We start from the raw sequence: 20,610 nt of genomic DNA on the forward strand, positions 1-20,610 counted from the left end.
GTTGAGCTGAATGCAAATGGGACATATTGTTCAGCTTGCTGCTGCCTTAAGTAAACATGCATACATACATATATAYATTAAATCCGAAATCGCCCTCCGAACGTCATACATAACCGAGATGTCACTGTATATTTACATATTTACATATTTATATGACCAGCGTTGTGTCCACAAGMAAATGTGTGGGTGCCCATGAGATGCAGCACGTCATGTTGCTGTAATTCTACGTGATCTGCACAAAATTCAGTAGAAGGGTGTGATTTTAAATTGGCTTGAAAAAAAAGAACAAGAAAAACATTAGCTTCTTCTGCACCGAAGCTATAATACAGGGTTTGTCCGGAAAGTAATAGTGCTGATTTTCTTTCGCCGCGACTGTACTTCGGCGCACCGACTGGATTCAGTAGAGGGCGTTCYTAGCTAACGAACGAGSGGCTGGAAAGTTGTCTCCGCTTAATAATCCGTCAAGCGGGCTTAAGCACAGGTGACGAGTCATGGATCTTTAAGTATGATCCCGAGACAAAGAAGCAATCTTCCGAGTGGCACACGCCGACGTCTCCTCACCCAAAAAAGGGAAGAATTAGCAAATCTAAAGTGAAAACGATGATCATCGCCTTTTCTGACATCAAAGGCATGGTCCACCATAAATTTGTTAATCCTGGACAAACCGTCAACGGTTTTGGAAGTTCTCAAGGGACTCAAACGAAGGTCAATCGGGTCCGACAAGACATCGCTGCCGATTGGAAGTTACACCACGACAACGCCCCGTGTTCTTGTGAACAGCTACATATCTAACCAAGGCCGGCATCCCAATACTTTCGCCGCCGCCCTGCAGCAAAGATGCGGCCTCCCGGACTTTTTTGTTTCCTTGCCTGAAAAGGCCGATGAAAGGCAAGCATTTTCAAATGACAGAAAAGATCCAAGCAGCACGCACCACGGCTCTCAATGCTATTCCGGAGAATGCCTTCCGTGACGCCGTCAATGCTTGCTTGGAAATCAAACTGGATGCGCTGAACCGACGCAGAAGTAGCCTATTTTGAATGTGTTTTTAAAGAATTGTAACGATTGGTTCAATAAATTTTTTAAATCGACTCATTCCTATTACTTTCTGGATCAAACGCGTTATGTTTTGCTCCAAAGCATGGAAGGAAGCGCTATCGTCCACATACACTTAGGACTTTACATATCCCCACAGAAAAAAGTCTAACGGTGTGGTATAACACGATCTTGGTGGACAATCGACCAACCCAAAATGTAAAATTATCTGCCACGGAAGTGTACTCTCAATAGATCCATTTATTGATGCGATGTGTGGAAAATGGCGCTGTCTTGTTGAAACCAAATATCACCGAGATCACGTGCATTCATTTCAGTCATAAAATATCCGTTATGATGGCGCGATAACGGTTACCATTGACGGTTACGTTCTCACCGGCATCATTCTTAAAGAAATCCCGACCCTTGATTCTACGGGCCCACAAACCACACCAAACCATTGGTTTTTTATCGATGAAGTGGCATCTCTTGAATCTTTTCAGATTGTTCTTCGATCCAAATGCGGAAATTTTACTTGTTTTCATACCAATTGAGCCAGAAATGTGCCTCATTTGGCCCCAAAACGTCGAAACTTCTTGGAATTGGAACAGGCTGGAATTGGAACAGGCTGAAATGGTAGTGGGCGAGATGAAATTTAATCTTGAATGAAAGCAAAATGACATTTGACAGCTAACATATGACAGCTGAGGGAACAATTCATCCCTATATACTGGAATAACACGACAAAAACTTAAGTTGTGTCGTAGGAAGGTGTTAAGCGTTCTCTAGGTGAACAGTTGCTCAACCACTGGCATGCGGACACATTTGTTCAACTCAGAATCTAAATAGTTGAATGAAATCATCACATCAGTATGACGCTCATTAATATTTAACGTAAGAAGCAAATTTGCATTTCATAACGCTGCTTGCTCCTCTTTATACACTAGTTAAGTGATTTAATTGAAGCATTGTTAAACGATTTTACTGTCTATATTAGTGTTATTGCTATTGTTGTTCATAGAAATGCAGTGCAAGTGATAAAGAAGAGCGCACATACAGGCATGCACCAATAAAGTCAATAAAATAGATAGATATTCAACGCTTGCAATCTCATTACGAGCTAATTARTTCAAAGCCAGTCAAGRGTCTGTGGTTTGTAAGCGATTAATTTCACTTTGATTTATTCAATCAGGTTATGTGACATAGTTGTTTAGTTGAAAYAAACACAAGTTATTTATGTACAACAGTTGTATAACAAGCTATAGATCAGTGATCAGTACCGAGCCCACAAGTTTTATTAAAGCGATCAACAAAATTTGAATTTAGTTTAAAATTATTAAATTTTTATTTATGAATATATAATGATTATTCAAATGTTGCTTATTAAAAAATATATTTTATCAGACGTTTTACTCTCTCAAATTATGTAAACCAAATTAATTTTACGTATTTGAACTCCTAAGTACGGACCAAAAAGASCGCCCWRAGCCAAATTTATTRAGTTGACCAATATCTTTTTCAGCCAATAGGCCGGGTTCGTAAAAAGTATGGCAGCCAAKATGTCTAAACTWTAGTCTGGCGAAAGCGGGACAGTAAAGAWGAAAGTTTCTAGATGTTTCCACCTCATATTTTTCCCTGCAGCTTTGATAAGTTGCGTCCTCAAAAATCTTTGGACCGCATGAGTGACAATGGACCAGTGTTCCGTCATTGCGACCGTGMGAACCTTGCTAAACACTAGTAGTTCCATGGGCCATTTGTGTTTCACTCTGGGRCAGACGCTTTCGCAATCCCACAAATGCTGGTCACTGAGCAGCGCTTGCTAAACTCGCGCTAGGTGCATAGATCCAGCGTCCGAGTGCACGACAACAGGTGAACACCTGCTCGTTGCCATTCTAATGGGATTTGAGAAAGTGTGCCTTTTTTTGCAAGCTCATTCTGACGATTCCGCTATGGCCAGGTACCCAGGCAAGTGATATGCCAGCGACTCTGCCTTACCCACATATTTTTCGGAATTATGTGCGTAGAGAACATGCCGCTAGGAGTGGGCTGCGCCGCTCTTTCAACACGTTCTAGCTATTTAGCGAGTGTGGCTTTACCGAGCGTCCATCGTACAAATACACCACARAGCAGTATTGACTTAACTACAGTTACGTAAAGCCAAAGCACAAATCTGGAGGAGAGTCCCCACCGCTTTCCAATAGCTTCCTTAAAACAATATAAAGCAATCAGTGCCTTCTCCAACCTCTCCTCAACATTTTCGATGAAGTGCTGATGAGAGCTCCCTAGTTTTATTTAGATAGGCAGCTAAGCCGCTACCTTTCCCCCAGATAAAACATTGAGGTATCATTTTGTTAGCTGGTAAATTCATACCCCTTCAGTTCTTTCAATAGAATTTACCACTTAGATCCAGAATAAAAGAGTCAGCACCCGACTTTGCGGCATGCAATTTCATTCAAAACAGTTAAAGGCATATAAAACTCTTCGAATTAGAAAAGTGAAAAATATGAATCCCGAAAATTTCTGGATCCCGAAATTATTATTTTCGGGATTTTGTATTTGCAACCGAATTTGCGGAGTGCAATGTCCTTGAAAAAAGTAAAACACGTATAAAGTTCTTCGAAATAGAAAAGTAAAAAATATGAATCCCGATAATACTCTGGTTCCCGAAATGATTATTTTCGAGATTTTGTATTTTATTTAATTTGATGAATATATGCAAAAATGTATGTATATGGCCACTGACATACCCGAAAAAATAATACTTTTCAAATTATAATAAATTGCTCAATACCTGAAAACTCCCTCAGAGCTACATGGCGTATGAGTAATATGTCCGTAAAGCATTTTTCGTTTTTTAATTCAGATTTCAAGTTCTGTTTGGGCAACAACCCAGTATTTTTGATAAATTACTACAAAAACAACAATACAACATTGTATTGATCATCGTACTTAAAACACGACGAGACCACTGASCTATCAAACTACTCTTGTATAGTTTCTGGCACAAAGTAACACGATAAGACCTTATACAAATTTATAACACGCAATTATAGTCATTAAAAAGAATTGCTCTATATTCTATTAACTTATTAAATGTTTTATATTTTTATTACAGATAAATAATTTCGTCGAAGCGAACATATCAGCGATAGGCAATTTTGTGTAAATTGTTGTGATTCTCAAACACATTGGAAGATATCTTATAGTCACTATATCAACACCGCAACAAAACTTAAATATAGTATCAATAGCAATTAGAAAAAAAAGCAAAATGCCAGCCAAAGATTTATTCCAGCAATGTCAGCCGGTACAGTTATATATTGTGCTGACAATGTCTGTCGGCTATTTCCTCATACAGCTGGTACTCAGTCATATAACTCATGCGCTAACGCTGCTCATGGCATCCTATCACATGTTATGTAATATTTTTGCGCTCATCGGCTGCATAGTAACAATAAAGGTAAGATGAAAAGAAAGTAGTGAAATCATATATCTATCAAAAAAATTTATCTCAAAATGTCACTAACAGTATAATATATAATAATTTATAACATTATTATAGTTTGCGTACATGATATAGTTTATAAGTATAATAAATAGGTAAGCAAAGCTTCATTGGTTGTTGTAATGACTATTAATTTTTTTAAAAACATTCCCGACACAATTAAATTCAACTGTTACTAAATATAACTTTATTCAGCTAAGTCATTTATTTTAATTAGTGGGTAGAGGAAAGCACTGCAGCGACGAAAATCGTGAAATCATAAAAAATCTGCGAAAAAACGGGAAAGCTTATAAAGAAATTAAAGTAATACTCGGGTGTTCTGATCAAATGATATCAAATGCCTTATCCTACAAAAATAAATTCGAAACTCGTGGACGAAAACGTAAAACTACCAAAAAAAATCGATCGACGCATACTCCAGTCGTCTAAACAACATCCCAAAGCGACGTCTAGAGAAATAAAGAAGCGTCTAAATCTTGATGTTAGTGACGTAACAGTTCGTTGACGTCTACTGGAATGTAATTTATTTGCGCGGAGTCCGCGAAAAGTTCCATTGTAGACAATGAAGCATATTGAAGCACGGCTCCAATTTGCCAAAGAACATGTCAACTGGCAACCGGAGAAATGGAGAAATATTTTGTGCACAGACGAATGTAAGGTAGTTTTATTTGGTGGCRCAGGGTCTAGCTGTACCGCCGTCGCTATATCCGTCGTCCACCAAATACGGAATATACTCTGCAATACACCCTTGTCACTGTGACCACTGTCAAACATGGTGGTGCAAAAGTAATGATTTGGGGAAATTTCTCGTACAACGGCGTGGGACCAATCCATCTAATTAAAGAAGCCATGGATCAGTACGTGTATGTGGATATAACGAAAAAAGTTATGCTGCCATATGCGAAATGGAATATGCCTTTAAAGTGGTTGTTCCAGCAAGATAACGACCCGAAACGTACAAGTAAGTCCGCAAAAGAATGGTTTCGGGTCAATAAAGTAAACGACATAACGTGGCCTGCTCAGTCGCCTGACCTTAATCCRATAGAAAATTTATGGACAGATGTTAAAAAAGRTGTAGCTGATAGTAGACTATCAAATACAAGGGAATTATAGAGCACAGTCCAAGAGGCGTGGCAGCAAATGCCGCTGAAAAGATGTCGTGATCTGATCGATTCTATGCCCGCAGATGTGCTACAGTAATTAAAAATGCCGGTTACTCGACTAAATATTAACTAAACTATCTTATATACTAGTCATAATTTCCAGTTTTTTAACTTATTATTAGTTTTATTGAATTTTGTGATGCACTCCTATTATTTTGAACACCGAATTATTGAGGTTTTTATGTAAATAATATTTTTTTTCGTTTACAAAGTATTGCTAAAAATTTAAAAGTGCATAATAAGACTGCATAAAATGAACAGTTCGTCGATAAAAATAAATGAATAAAATTCATGTTTTTGTTAAAAAACATAACTTCGTATWTTATATTGTGCGGCACTCCTATTATTTKGAGCACAACTGTATATAGCCAGAGATTTGTCGAAATAATAACTTTGTTCGCACTTTTAGCTTTTGACATTTGACAGCTGTCATTTGAAGCTCACAAACTAAAATCAAGTGACCAGTTTTCGACTTTTTCACTTTTCACATTTGACAGCTGTCATCTGAAGCTCATAGCTGTCATTCTAAGTTAAATTTTATACTGTTTAATTAACATAACGTCAAATACATCAGTGACAGCCAGACCGTAATGGTTAATTTTACGGATTTATGGCCTTAGTAGAGTTTTTTTTCATGACATTTATCAAATTATCGACATTTTTCAATCAGAGATAAAGCAGCAGAAACTAGGTTTTTCTTAAAGCACGATTAGCAGCTATACAAGAAAGCTATAAATAATTTTATTTTTCTCACTACAAATGCTTTAAATGAAGTAATTGAGCCAAGCTATCAGCTAGTTTCTTTACTATGCACCCAACAACATATTGATTAGATTAAATCTTATCTGTGCAATAGTAAACTACCTCGAAGCCAGTCAAAATATTGCTGGAAAAAAGCGCAATAAATTCATCATACCTATCAGAGAAATACATAGATAAAAATAAAATGAAATGGTTTAGTAATTGACAGAACAAATTTGACCTGCGTCRATTATATACAGGAGAGGGGGTTTTTCAAATATACATACATGTTTTTTATACACCGCAATAATCCATCAGTTTTCGAGGCATCATTCTGAAATTTTGCATACGCGCTTATACTACTGAGAAACTGCTCATTTGTTGAAACCGCCGATAACGGAGCACTATAGCATATGGCTGTCACACAAATCGAGATGACCAACATGGTCTAATATCTTGGTCTCACACTGGATTCCACTCTGCGGGGACGCAGCATGTTGACCTGACCATTGTCAAAGCGACTAAGGCACTAATGGTATGCAATCGACTAGCTGGCAAATCCTGAGGCTGCAAGCMAARGATCGTTAAWTGGCTKGGAYCTCAAAAGCTTCGCAGATTTCGGTAAGTCTCCAACTATCGCAGCTACAATTCGCACTTGTCCGACGGCAGCACTTGAAGCTCACACCACTTCACCTAGTAATCGGTCAGGTAGCCAAACACACACTGCTACAAATGACAGCAGAAGGATGTGGCAGAGAGAAGGTTAGCTTCCACCATTTGCTCTTCTYCCAAAGGGTGGCATTGCTAAAAGGGTAAACTTCACCAAGAAGTTTAAGGTTACCCTTAGCAGGAAGGCTGAATGGAATGATTCCATTCTCCAGCTACTCGGATCGAAAGCATCGGAGGGAATKSGTACAGCAGTCGCAAGACCACGTACCATAGATAGATGCATAGAGATAAACCTCCAACGCAACTATCGCAACGAACGYATAAGCACACTTAGCGAAAGTCAAACTGCACTTAAAGCAATCACTGCGTAATCRAGTGCACTCCATCTGRGTGCCCKGCCACAATGGTATAGCCGAGAATGAACTGGCTGATGAACTCGCCTACTCCGCAGCGTCCACTAACATGACCTTACAAGACCTGAATCCTTCATCTCGGTGGGTGACTATACCATAAAGGAGCTGCTCCGCATGGAAGAAGGAGTAGTGGCAGACTGGTATTGGCAACAACTTCTAGGCATGCGTCATACAAGGTTGCTAATGGGAGGTTGCAACCTCAGCAGGTTTAAATGTGTAATCAACCTCCCTTGGGACAAATTCARACTACTTGTCGCATTCTACACTGGCGCTGCATGCTGGAAAAAATATAATTTAAATTTTGAAAAACCGTTTAGAGATATTTCTGAATATCTAAACTATCGGATTGTGRGCAAAAAATTTCAATTTCTATACTAGCATACCCGCTTAACGCCCCTCTGATTACCGAATATTTCGAAAATTGGTTTTCAGCGGGATTTCCGTTCAAGCGCGCCGATTACAGTTAAGTGACGAAAATGCTTGCATTTTTAACGCGTTCATTGGCCCATTAAATTGCAAAATTTTATTTTATTTTTTAATTTCGATGCGCACACGATATTAACATTCAAGGTTAACCAATCACTGCACAGCAAATTGAGTTTAAATGCAAATGCTTAACGGTTAAAACGATATATAATAAACACGCAGCAATAGCAGTAATGACAGTAAGCTAKAAGCTAGTAATGTAAGCAAAAAAAAACTTAATAGCAATATTGAAATTCCACAAATTTAAATGCTGATTCCTATAAAAAGATATTCTTTTTAGAAAGAAAAAAAATATGCCGAAATTGAAAATTCTTAGAGCAAAAAAATTTAAAAAATAAATTTATAGGTTTTTATATATACATACATTAGTAGCGCATTTAACGGAAATTTATATACATATGTATATATTATTAATAGCAGCTACAATTGCCTTGTGTATGTGCGTATGTCGGTGTCGATTTCCATCTGTGCACCTGCAACTGCCACTCGAGAGCGCTACCAGAAATTGCATATTAACCACACAGTTGACACTCGACCAGGCACGCGCCAATTTGTGCGTGAAATTCCGCCAAGCGGCAGTAAGCCAGTGCAATACTGCACAGCAGTGTAATACAAGCCGAATTTCTGCCGTTAAAACAACAACAACAAGCCGAAGCGCTACTCTATATACATATGTATTTTTTCAAATCGTTGAGCTTGTACGGATCGCATTGCAYAATGTTAAATGCCATGTTATGGGAATATTCAAAACAAAAAACACTGTATACAAACAAAATGTTGCGTCAAGTATTTGGCTGAATTGAATCGCCAAAAGTAGTTAAATATGCATGTATGTATACATGTACAAATAGACGCCAGCTGAAAACTGGAATTTTGAAGTGAATGCGGTGTGTTTGCCTACATTGCTCCGTTTTGTTTCACTCATTCACATTGCAGGTATTTGTGTAACAGGTAGTAGAGAAAACTCGATCTTAAGCTGGAGTCAATTAAAATACAGACGCTGAGTTGTAGTTTAGTTTTCTGGAATATTCTGACAAGTAAGACAGCGTTCAGGCGATCAAATTTTTTTACTGAAACTCTCAGTTTGTAAGATACTCCAAAAAACTTACGCTGTGTGAAAACAAAATAATTGCAAATTTTCCCATAGTGTATAACAAAAGTTTCCGCGTCTAAGCACAGTATTATATTATTATTAGCAGGGTTGCTTCGCTTTGCGTCAGACATTTGTTTTGATAGAAAAGGCCGGGTTTTGCTTTTTATGAGTACATTGAATTGTAAACGCAAGCAAGACAAGTAACTTATTGAGCGTAAAATAGGTTCTCTCACTTCGACTAAATAATACTTTCAGTGCCGTAAAAGTTRATTTATTGTTGGCTGCAATTCACCAACAACGAGATATTGCTGTGCTTAGAGTTTCCCTCGCATGAAAATATAATTTCTAAGCGTATCGGTGTAAATCTGATAGTTACTTCACAATAACTATTGTATGTACTGAATATTGAGAGTAATGCAGTAAACGACCAAGCCCGTTGTAAAAAAATCGATTAACCGATAAACAGTAGCATTGCTGTCAACGAAAGGTACCTAAACTCTACGATTTGTCATAACTAGTTTATTCGAAACATGAACGGAAGTCGAAGGCAAAAGCTTCGTCTGTCGCTAAAACAAAAAATTGAAATTATTGAGGCAGAGTCTAAAAACATCGATAGAAAGAAATTAATACGAAAATATAAATGTAATTCATCAACTATATGCCGGATTATAAAAAATAAAGACATCTACCTAAAAGCTGCAAAGGATGGAAATTTGCTACGAACGCGACTGGATAGTACTTCAAACCCCAAAGTAGAAAGCGCTTTATGTGAATGGTTTCATCAACAGAGAAATCTAAAATCATCAACATTGAATAATGTAGCTTTATTGGAAAAGGCTAAGGAATTTGCAATTAAATATGATGCCAATTATGAGCCTTGTTTTCAGTGGCTTTTTAGGTTTAAGAAACGCAATGGAATTAGTGTTCCCACAAAGCGCAGTGTAAAAAACAGACAATGTAGTAATGAAATGAATGAAACCGCAGTTGATACAACAGCGTTGCCGATGGTTGAAATTTGTAAAACAGAATTGTTTGAATGCAACGAAGGTATGATATGTTGTGCAGACTCAACAAGCAAACAGCTCAATAATACTGCCGATGATCCCGTGGACGTTGCTCCAGTTCCCGATGTGCCACCGATTTCGGAGCCAGCTATCACAAATAATACGCTGCATGTGGATGCAGCTCCTATTGACGATGAGCCACTAGCAACAGAGCCAATTTACACAAATAATAAGTTACAGGAAAGTGTGGAAGACACAAATGCTCCATCCATAAGTGAAGCTCTACAAGCACTGCTGGTTGTTAAACAGTTTTTCATACTAAATGATATGGAAATTGGTTCGCTATTTAGCATTGAGGAAAAAATATTACGACATTGGAAGAAAAATATTTAATTAAACTTAAAACACTTTCGGTATAACTTTTGGGCACTTGTGAAGTACATTCATAAATAAAAAGTCGTACATTAGATATAAATACATATATTATATAATATATAATTACATAATGATATAATTACAAAATATTATGCCGTTTATTTTACGTTTTCCACGAAATTGTATTTTTAGAGTAAATGAACTAAAATAAAGCCACATTTTCGAAAAAATGCTATACAAACAAATTTGAAGAAAATATTTACATTTATGAAAGGAATATTTATAATGGTTTCTTAGTAACTAATTATACCATTCAAAATAACGTTTTACATTTAATATATGTTTGCAGCACAGCAGAAAACATGATGAAAGCCAACTCGAGCATTTCATTAGYTCCACATATGCGGAGAGTGACAGCAATTTACCAAATGTTTCTAACAAAGATAAAATTATTGTAGTAAATATGTCTGGAGCACCGTCTCCAACAGTATCGCGCCATCGACGTGAAATGAAATTGCGAAACACCTTTGGTTGGACGCGCATCGATATATTGACCATGCTGATTGTATTTATTATACTAGCATCGCTGTCATTTTCACTTGTAGTGGAGGCCTTACAAACACTTGTACACATCGATCATCAAGACACGATGCACTTACCCATTATTGTCATGATACTTGGATTTATTGGACTGATTTTAAATGGTTTAACATATCTGCTAATCGGTGGTTATACAATGCATCAGGGTAGCTTTTTACATGTAACACCTAGCGGTGATGTAATTTTAGATCGTATTCTTTCGAATAATGAAGAGTTAAAAGCCGATGAACGACAATTATCAAAGCCAAATAGTGAGACAATTGAAAATGATCGGCAGCTTAAGGATGATTTAAAAGCAGAAATTGGTCAGATACACTATGTGCCAAAACGTCAAGGGGCTGTGGAAATGTTGCGTGATGTGTCGAGCACTATATTCGTTATAGTTTGTGCATTCATTGTCAATATGGCCGAAGATGAAGAGCATACGGCCAAATTTATCGATCCTGTACTCTCAATTTTCTCCTGTGTCCTACTGGTTTCTCTTAGTTATCCTTACAGTGAGTATACCACATAAACACATATTTTACATTGAAGAAATACTATTTTGTTTTTTTTTTTTTACTACTTTCTCTACATCAAATAGTGAAACAATCATGTCTAATCCTTTTGCAAACAATTCCTGGTTCTATTGATATGGAGGATTTTGAACGTACATTGGTAATTAAATTCCCCGAAATCGTTAGCTATCACGATCTGCAYATTTGGCAATTGTCAGCGCATAAATCAGTAGCTACTGTACACATAATGTTTGAAAATCCACGCCTGTACACAAAAATCATCGAAGATGTACGTACATATTTCCAAGATCGTGGCATTACTGAAGTCACAATTCAACCGGAATTCCAAAGTCCAAARTCACCATCTATAGAATGTTTAATGCAGTGTAACGCTAGTGATTGTGTGGACAAAGTATGCTGTAAGGATTCACGTACCGATCTACGTGAGGTAATCAGTGCATCACCAAATGGCAATATCGAAACATCCGTCTACAAGCACAGTACTGGCGAAAGTGAGGAGAAATCTTTCAATATAATTGCTTTGAAGAGTATAGATGTTAAGAAGGCGAAAGAAAGTGTGCCAGTTGAAGAAATACCAAGCGAGAAACTCGCCACAATAGCGAATGGTGACAGTATTAAAGATATTGCAGTAGTTAAATGTGATAAGCTCGAAGTAAATTCGCATGAAGAATCTATATCAACYGTTGAAAAGTCTGAAATCTGTGCTGATGCTAAAGTTTTTGACGAAATCAATGCATCAAATGATAGTAGTTGATTGGCTATGTCAATGTAACTGCAAAGCTTTCCAAAAGCTAAAATGCTACCAAATACATTTTCATTCATACATATTTAAGAAACAATAGTTATAAAGACTATAGATTTTAAATGTACGTACATACATGTGTTTTGAAAAATGAATTGTAGTTTTGATACGATAATTTAAAGTTTTATATGAATTACTTATTGTAATTTTTTAATTCGTAAGAGTTACATGCTTTTAAGCTGAATAAGTACAAGTAGAGAAATTAAATTTTAAGATGATTAACATAATTTAGAATTTACGTATGTATGTATGTATAATCCAAGACCCACCCAYCCGTGTCATTGTCGTTTTAAGAGTGAAATTATATTTGTACTAATGTACTAGTGAAAAGCCAAAAAAATATTAAATAATACGTAAAATACAAAATTAAAATAATAAATCGAAATAAATTTAGTTTAATTGAAATCAAGAATTACTTACAGCTATAAAAAYAACAAAGTCATCCAGCTTCCACATGGTAAATTAATATCATCGATAACGCSAATTTGTTCATAATAAATTAATATTTCACTTTATACAAACTTAGTCCTGCCATAAGTTCTGTTAAAAGTTCAGACGGTTATAAAAATGTAGCATTAACACATTTAAAAAAAAGTTAATTTTATTTAATGTTGCATATATTAATGAGCAAAGTATTTTATTCGAAGTGATCACCTTTTGATTTCACACAAGTTYTCAAACGACTCCCATTGATCGATATTAGCCAGCATAGTTTCCACATTTTTTTGGGTCTGTCCGATGGATCCAAATTGGAATTTCTAAACGGCCAATTGTCTGCTATTACATTATGCAACATAAACCAATACTGAGTGGTTTTTGYTCTGTCTGCTGAAGCAGAGTCCTGCTGAATGATCCAAGGTGCTCCAACGAAGAGAGTATTGGTTAAATRGTTGACGACGCCTGCCAGAATATCTTGCCGGTAAACTTTTGCACCATTTCTAACCTCTTTTTCACAGGAGTGAAGAATGGAAAGGRTTTACGTTCATGAGCCTTAACCAACTGCACACATATTTTAGCATAAAGTAAGAGCACTTTTTTCTACAAATTTATCCTCGCAGTAATACATACTAAACTTTGTAAGAGAATTTATGGCAACAMTAAGTACAATTAAACACTTTTCCACTTAGGTTATTTTGCCACAAGTTGACGACGTATGAAAGTAAAACAAAATAAAAAATAGATTTCATCCGTTAACAGGAAATCATGAGAAACCTCATATTTTAATTCACTATGTATATAATATATATATATTTTTTTCACCGATCAATTTWATAATTTGCTAAGAAATGTTGAACACTATACAAAGCATTTGCTTGAAATGCGAAAGGAAATGTATGACCGCCAAAGGAAATGTAAGACTGCAAATTYAAACTGACAAGCAATGTAGGAAACTGCTATAACAAAAACAGTRTTAAACAATACTGTCACTTGATAATGATGGAGACTAATAGCGCCATTTAAAGGCAGACATTTTTAACAGTAAAATTGTCAAAACTCGTTGAGGAATTTTTTTGAGTTTTGGCTTTGTGTTGATTTTTGTTGGAATATACAGTTAGAACGGCATTCTTAATATAACCTAATATACATAAGTATGTACATATATGTGTGACAACCCATGGAATTAATTAAGTTTTTAAACCCAATAATTTGTGTCCTMACCAATATTCGAAACAAAGTTTATCTTCTTGTAATGCAGATTTTTCAAGATTGCAGATTTTATTGAAAATATATTAAAACTCTTCATATTATTTTCAAGTACACAGGGCATTTGCATGTATATTTGTTCTTCACGTTACTTAAGCAAGTGCGAGATACTTCAGCATTCACTTCCGAACTCAGCTATTCTGCTCAACAATCAGCCATTACGCAGCTTCGTACCTTCACCTTACGCTTCGGGCATGGTTGTCCACCATTTCTGGGTTCTTTAATAACATATCTGCTACGATTGGAATAGCCTGTACCGCAGCTAACACTACATTCCGACCAGTTAGACCATTCAGACATAATACAATCTACGGTTTSAAATGCTGGCGACTGATAAGTGCTTGTTTGTGCGCGCTTGGCGGTTATGAAATGGGGGTTGGTTGTTTCTGCCGATTCTGAAGGTTTACGTAACGGTATTTGAAAAATAACATGTATATATACAAGTGTACTTATATAAATATGAATATACATAGTATGTCGTTAATATCTGTATAAGTGCTTACGCAGCATACTGCAAGCATTTAAGCAATCGCGCTCGGTGAGGAAGTTATTGCGATTGCCACGACAGCCGCCATAGGTGAAACTCTCACAACGCCCGCTGTCACGATTGTAAGCATAGCGTTTATATGAGCTACGGCATGGACCACTATCCGCACGCTGCACACATATATCTGAATGATAAGATGTAGGAGTTATTATGTGATATATTTCTATAGAGATATTAAACTAACCTTTTGCCATTTCCATGTTAATGGTGCAATCCTGTGGCACGTTGCACTGCTTTTGCTGATTTAATTCCATACGCCGAGTGCAATTATCCTTCACTGCACCATTCTCCAATAGCAAGAGTCGCGTACGTATGGTAACACCACGTCCACAAGTGGCTGTACACGGACTCCAGTCACTCCATTGTGTTGTCGGGCACATCGGATCGGGTAGTTCTACCTCTTCGTAGGTGCAATCGGGACGCATACACTTTTGTTTCTCGACTGTGCTAATATGTGGACAATGTTTACGACCGGTGTGATCAATGAAAGTGCGCGTGCGCATTGTAATGCCAATGCCGCAACTGGCCGAACATTCGGACCAAACACTCCATTGGGTAGTCTTGCATACACCGGCGCCCTCACCATCATCTGTTACCAAAGCTAAGGCGTGTGCTAAATTCTCACCTTCATCATCATCATGATCTTGCGATTGGCTAAACAGAAATATATACATATATGTAAATATAATGACAAATGTGGATTATATGTATACATATGTATATGGTAAACTTACTTGCATTCATCTATGGGCGCTGCACACATTTCCTTTGACACCGTTTGACGTGAACAATCAGCAGCAGCGGCCGCTTCTGGGTTCACATATTCACGCGTACGCTTGCGTATGCCCTTACCACAAGTAACGGAGCAAGGACTCCAGTCCGTGTATGGAGTTAAACGGCATTCAGCTGCAATAATGAGTTTGAAGCTGTAATTACAAGATGTCTGCAAATTMATTTCAAAACATACGTCTGATGTCTTGTTCCTCCACATCGTCAGATACATCTAGCTGTAAGGCTTCTAAGAAATTGGCATCACAGCTTCTAGAGATAATTTTCTCGCGTCTAATGTACAACTTTGCCAACGGTGTCATGTCGCTGCTTTTTGGATTATAGAATGGYGAACGTGGATCTTCGGGGTACATCGTAGTAATACGGTACATGCGCTCACGTGGTTGTGTTTCCGAGTTAGGCGACTGTAAAAGCATGAAATTGTCGATTTTTAGCTATGATAAGTGCAGGAGCAATATTTTACCATATAACTAATGCCACTGTCAGTGCCTGCATCCCATGGGTAGAGATCAAAGTCTAGCGACTCCTTCCAAGAGCAATCTTCAGTACACAAATCAACACCGCTGATACCAACGACCCAATCCGGAGAAGGACCTACGTTTTTTTTTTTTTTAATATTTAGTTAAGCATATTTTCAATGAAATGCATTAAGTTAGTGCTTACCAAACATGGATACCAATGACACCTTTGGATGCGTGCGGTCAACACGAAATTTGGAAGACGTATTCGTATTCACATTCGGATACCATAGACCGGCAGCTTTTATAAGTGTCCTCAAGCGTGGTCCACGTGCTCTCAATTCAGTTTCCAAAGCCGTGGGCGAACCGAATTCCGCTAAGAATCGAAAACCGTCGGTAGCAATATGATTTTCACCCCAGAACGAAAAGTTTGCCTCATGTGAAGCTCCAATAACGTCTGAGAAATGCGTCAACCAAACGGCGAACGGATAATCATGGGGATGTGTTTCATTGGACCAAATACCCTCAAAGACGAACTATAAAAAATAAATGTAAGTGCGTATAATTTACCATATATGTATAACTACTGGATGTACACAACAACTACACGCTTACACTGTATTTAGCTTCATCACAAGCGCAGCATTCCTTTTTGACGGTGTGTACATTGGTTTTACGCTCACAAACGATCTGTGTTAATTGTCCGTCATCGGAGAACCATGCGCGAGGACCCTCGTAGACCATAGCCGATATGGAAACACAACCAGAGCCTGCAGGTGGTGCCACCCACATGACTTGTACTTCAGTTTTGGGTAAGTCATCTGCCTCCTGCACGGTATTGACACAACGATCGCTGAATTTTGTTAGAGCATCACTGAAGAGTATAAATCCTCCCACACGCTTTGGGCTTGCGGGTTGTGCACGACGGCGGGCAATATGCGCCTCAGCGGTGATTGCGAAATGGGTAAAATGTTGAACCTTTTCATGAGTTTGGGCACCGATCAAGAGAACTAAAAAAATATATGTATATGGTACGTGTTTGTATGTATTAAATAATTCAGTTAAGCATATCCGGAAATGTTATTGTGGTGGTATGAGAGGTATGCTGCTACTGGAAAAATTACTAAGTTTTTAAGCTTTCCACATATACAGTTGTACCTCCCTAACTCGAATTCACCATAATTCACAAGCAACTTCGWGTTAGAGACACTTAGAGTTATGGAAGGAAAATCTTATGAAATTGAACTTAAGAGTTGGAGTTATAAAAGTTCGAGTAATGGAAGTTCATCTGTATATGCATATTTAATTAGATTCAGTTATAGGCCTACTATATCCATTTCGGAGTTCGTTGCAATTACTGTTGCATAAAGTAAGGGTGTCGCATATTTGATTGGGCAATCAAATAATAATTCCAGTGCCAGTTTATTATAGCCACCACTGTTTAGCGTATCGGTCGGGTTATTTATACAGAAACCAGCTTATATTAATATAATAATGTGTAATGTAGCGAAATTACTACACATAAATATAGTTATAAGAAGTCACCATAGTAAAACGTGTAAATATTAATGAAATAATGTAAATTCTCAATATAYTTCATTCATATTATTTTATGCCTTAACCCCTCTAATTTCGTCCTTTTCAAACACTATTCGTTTGAAGACAGCTGTTTGAATGAACGCGCGTACTCAATCATTTAAAAATGCAGTTATTTTGGTTGGGGGTCCCGTTTCATGTGTTATTATTTTATTTTGCAAACTAATTGGATTTTTCTCTCCCAAATTACTATATATAATAATATTTGTAAAACAAAGCTCACGTGATAAAAATGGGAGACACTCAAAATGAGTTGAGTCAATTTGGAGAATTAGAATTCACAAAATGTGGCGAAATAAAAATGTGTGCTAAGCGCTATGATTTTCAATTAAGTTGTGTCCACTGTGATAGTGTATTTTCCCAAATGGCTGTTTTCGCACGACATCTATATTGGGAACACCAATTGGGTTGTGAATTACAAGGAAAAGAGCRAGGACGAAATGATTTAAGTATTTACACCGTTGAAGAGTTGCTTACCAATAAAAACATTGAGAATACCTCTTCGGACAATGAAAATATCTGCAACACAACTTCTGATGAAGATGACACTGGTTTTGGCAGCGACGAGGAATTAGAAAAAGAAATTCAAGAATTACTGACAAGTATTGCCTCTGCCAATTCCTCCTGCAACAATGAAACGGAGTATTCTGAAAATGTTTCCAGTTTCGAGCACACAAAGAATATGCATGGAAGCGATAAAAACTTGCAAGAAAAAGACATAAACAGGCACAAAATAAACCTTCAAAAAAATTTTGGAAGTGAGGCGTCGAAGGAATCGGACACTGCAGACGCAAAAATCTTACCTAAAATAATTACTATTGWAAGCAAAAATGTCAATGATTTCGRTAGAAGTATTGTAAATACAAAGACCAATGGTGAAGTGCACATGAACTATACTTCAACAGATCCTAAAAAGTCAACAAACTTTATTAAGAAAAGTAATTACACAAAAGAAGAAGTAAATTACTCTGAGCACAAGGAAACAAAGTCTGAAAATGCAGCACAATTTGGAAAGAAATTACCACTAAAACAATATTTGGAAAGCAAAAACTTTCTTTTGCAAAGTGATGATGAAAGCAGAAGTAATATCGATTGGCCCAAAAAGTGTACAGGAAATAAAAGGAAAGATTTTGTTAGTAGTGTATTGAAATTGAACCCAAACGAAATGCTAGCAAACCAAAATAAACTAGAAAAGTTGCCAAATATTGGCGATATAGAAAGTGTTCGATCTGCTTTGGAAGATCAGACTTCAAATACCCCATGCAGTGAAAAAAAGACAAATAAAGAAATTTGTATTGAGAAAGATTGCAATAATATATTTACTTTAAGCGAAGACTTGCTATTATCCAATGCATCCAATGAAGAAGAAAATTACAAAAAGGGAAACAACTCCAGTGTTCAAGACAAAGAAACAATTCTTATGAAAACTAATAGTACCGAAGAAAAACTAATAGAAATTAAATACGACGCACCTACAATGAATGATTACAGCTCTTATCACAAAGCATATATCAGTTACCTTGAGACAAACGAGAACTGCGGCTCTACTGAAGAAACTATAAGCCAACAATCAAAAAGTACAACACATGAAATGAATATTGAAAAACCGCTTGATTTGAGTTTCAATAAATCCAATGAATGGGCTGATATGGAACTGGAGGAAATTTCTGAGCTGCTATCAATCGATGAGAAAGCCACCACGGAATTGATTACACAAGAACTTGACAAATTATTAGTGCAACAACATACGAACTATACTGATAACCCCACGTCGTTATTGAATTCTGACCAATTRCAAATATCTGATATAGTCGTCGACAATTTATTGCCGCCATTTTCCAAATTTTTCACAAACAATGARAACACTTTAAAAAATTCCAATAATTTTATGACACAATCAACACCTAAAGAAAAGAATAAGAAGACTAAGGATCTCGCAATAAAAACTACAAAAACAAAGGAGTGTATTTCAACTGGAATTTCACCAATTAGCACCGAAAATGTTGAAAACGTCATACCGGAACACAAAATGCACACATTTTGCAGAAATTTGCAACGCAGATTTAAAATTTCGAAACGTGTAACACAATGCGACGAAAACGAAAAAAAATCAAAGAAATCAAAGCAAGATCACGARAACACGGAAATTATGCAAGAAAATAATAGTACAAAGAAACCGGATATTGAAATATTGAGCGTTGATATAATTCTACCAAATGAGAATGAAAATCAAAATGCGTCTGCAAATTTTGGCAAAGAGCTACCAGCTGAAAATAATGTAGACGTTTTGCAAATTCCGAGTGTTATACAAAAAATAAACAAAGTCGATAATTGGGGAGTGAGTACATCCGAGAGTATTATTGAAGATTTGACACCGGTTTGTATTAACAATAAAAAATTGTTATAGTTTTTGTTAATTTCATCTCTTTTATATAGTATTTGAAAATCGAAAAACCGGCGGTTTTAGCAACCGATTTAAGCTCCCACGCCGCAGCTGATAGCACCAGCGAACAGCAACAACCCTTATCATATGTACACGAAATTGATTATACGCATAACGATTCGCTAAATCAGTTAAAATTAAATACTATGGCTGACGATAAACCGTTTTTTAATACATCTATGGTATTATATTTGTGGTGACATTAAGTCATCATTCGTTGTCATACACATATTTTACTTTCTTTTAGGAAAGCTGTTTTAACGTTACATTGCCTTGCGASAGCCAAAACAATGCAGCTGATGAAAGCATGATCTCCACTGCAGTAAGTAATATCACTATTTCTTAGCACTTATTGCTAAATTATTGTTTTTGCTTCTTTGTTTTAGTCGGAAGAAGAGCGAGAAAACTACACGCTACTATGTTCTATAGGCGTAAGTAAAAACATATATATATAATATATCCCCTAACAATATCCAGCAATAATCGACAAGTAAACTGGCACGCCACTTGCCTTGATATCGTTTCTCCAACAATGATTCAAGTCTCAATAGAGAACAATTAATCCTGTCACTATTAATGTATTCAAAAAAATTGCTGATTGTCATTTGATAGATTGCGAATAAATATATATTACTATATATCATATTTATACTCATATATGTATCTATATAT

At 36.6% G+C, this 20,610-nt stretch overlaps 4 protein-coding genes across 5 annotated transcripts in view; 3 read left to right on the forward strand and 1 right to left on the reverse strand.

The window, feature by feature from the left end:
- LOC108968893 (zinc transporter 1) overlaps nt 1-12,755 on the forward strand; it is a 34,804-nt gene extending 22,049 nt beyond the window's left edge. Inside the window, exons 2-4 of one of the 2 annotated variants that reach the window (XM_018933228.1) lie at nt 4,148-4,492; nt 10,831-11,578; nt 11,665-12,755. In XM_018933228.1, the coding sequence (XP_018788773.1) occupies nt 4,304-4,492; nt 10,831-11,578; nt 11,665-12,353 (1,626 nt within the window). In that variant the 5' untranslated portion in view covers nt 4,148-4,303 and the 3' untranslated portion in view covers nt 12,354-12,755. Of the gene's footprint in view, nt 1-4,147; nt 4,493-9,109; nt 9,590-10,830; nt 11,579-11,664 lie in introns of those variants that run through there. The other variant, XM_018933229.1, reaches the window with a different exon arrangement.
- LOC108968895 lies at nt 9,616-10,581 on the forward strand. Its single transcript, XM_018933231.1, has one exon. The coding sequence runs from the start codon at nt 9,633-9,635 to the stop codon at nt 10,497-10,499; it is 867 nt and encodes a 288-aa protein (XP_018788776.1). The 5' UTR covers nt 9,616-9,632; the 3' UTR covers nt 10,500-10,581.
- A 1,322-nt stretch (nt 12,756-14,077) lies between the features above and the next one.
- The window catches only part of LOC108968883 (spondin-1), an 8,030-nt gene continuing 1,497 nt past the window's right edge, over nt 14,078-20,610 (reverse strand). Inside the window, exons 2-9 of the mRNA XM_018933201.1 lie at nt 16,515-16,909; nt 16,105-16,435; nt 15,905-16,035; nt 15,620-15,845; nt 15,387-15,558; nt 14,837-15,306; nt 14,609-14,776; nt 14,078-14,500 (exon numbers count right to left, since the gene is read on the reverse strand). Coding sequence (XP_018788746.1) covers nt 14,250-14,500; nt 14,609-14,776; nt 14,837-15,306; nt 15,387-15,558; nt 15,620-15,845; nt 15,905-16,035; nt 16,105-16,435; nt 16,515-16,909 — 2,144 coding nt within the window. The 3' untranslated portion in view covers nt 14,078-14,249. The remainder of the gene's footprint in view (nt 14,501-14,608; nt 14,777-14,836; nt 15,307-15,386; nt 15,559-15,619; nt 15,846-15,904; nt 16,036-16,104; nt 16,436-16,514; nt 16,910-20,610) is intronic.
- The window catches only part of LOC108968882, a 4,581-nt gene continuing 925 nt past the window's right edge, over nt 16,955-20,610 (forward strand). Inside the window, exons 1-4 of the mRNA XM_018933200.1 lie at nt 16,955-19,872; nt 19,932-20,120; nt 20,186-20,260; nt 20,325-20,369. Of these exons, the coding sequence (XP_018788745.1) occupies nt 17,728-19,872; nt 19,932-20,120; nt 20,186-20,260; nt 20,325-20,369 (2,454 nt within the window). The 5' untranslated portion in view covers nt 16,955-17,727. The remainder of the gene's footprint in view (nt 19,873-19,931; nt 20,121-20,185; nt 20,261-20,324; nt 20,370-20,610) is intronic.

The sequence above is a fragment of the Bactrocera latifrons genome, unplaced genomic scaffold (assembly GCF_001853355.1).
Source record: "Bactrocera latifrons isolate USDA-ARS-PBARC rearing strain unplaced genomic scaffold, ASM185335v1 scaffold_230, whole genome shotgun sequence".
Lineage (NCBI taxonomy): Eukaryota > Metazoa > Arthropoda > Insecta > Diptera > Tephritidae > Bactrocera > Bactrocera latifrons.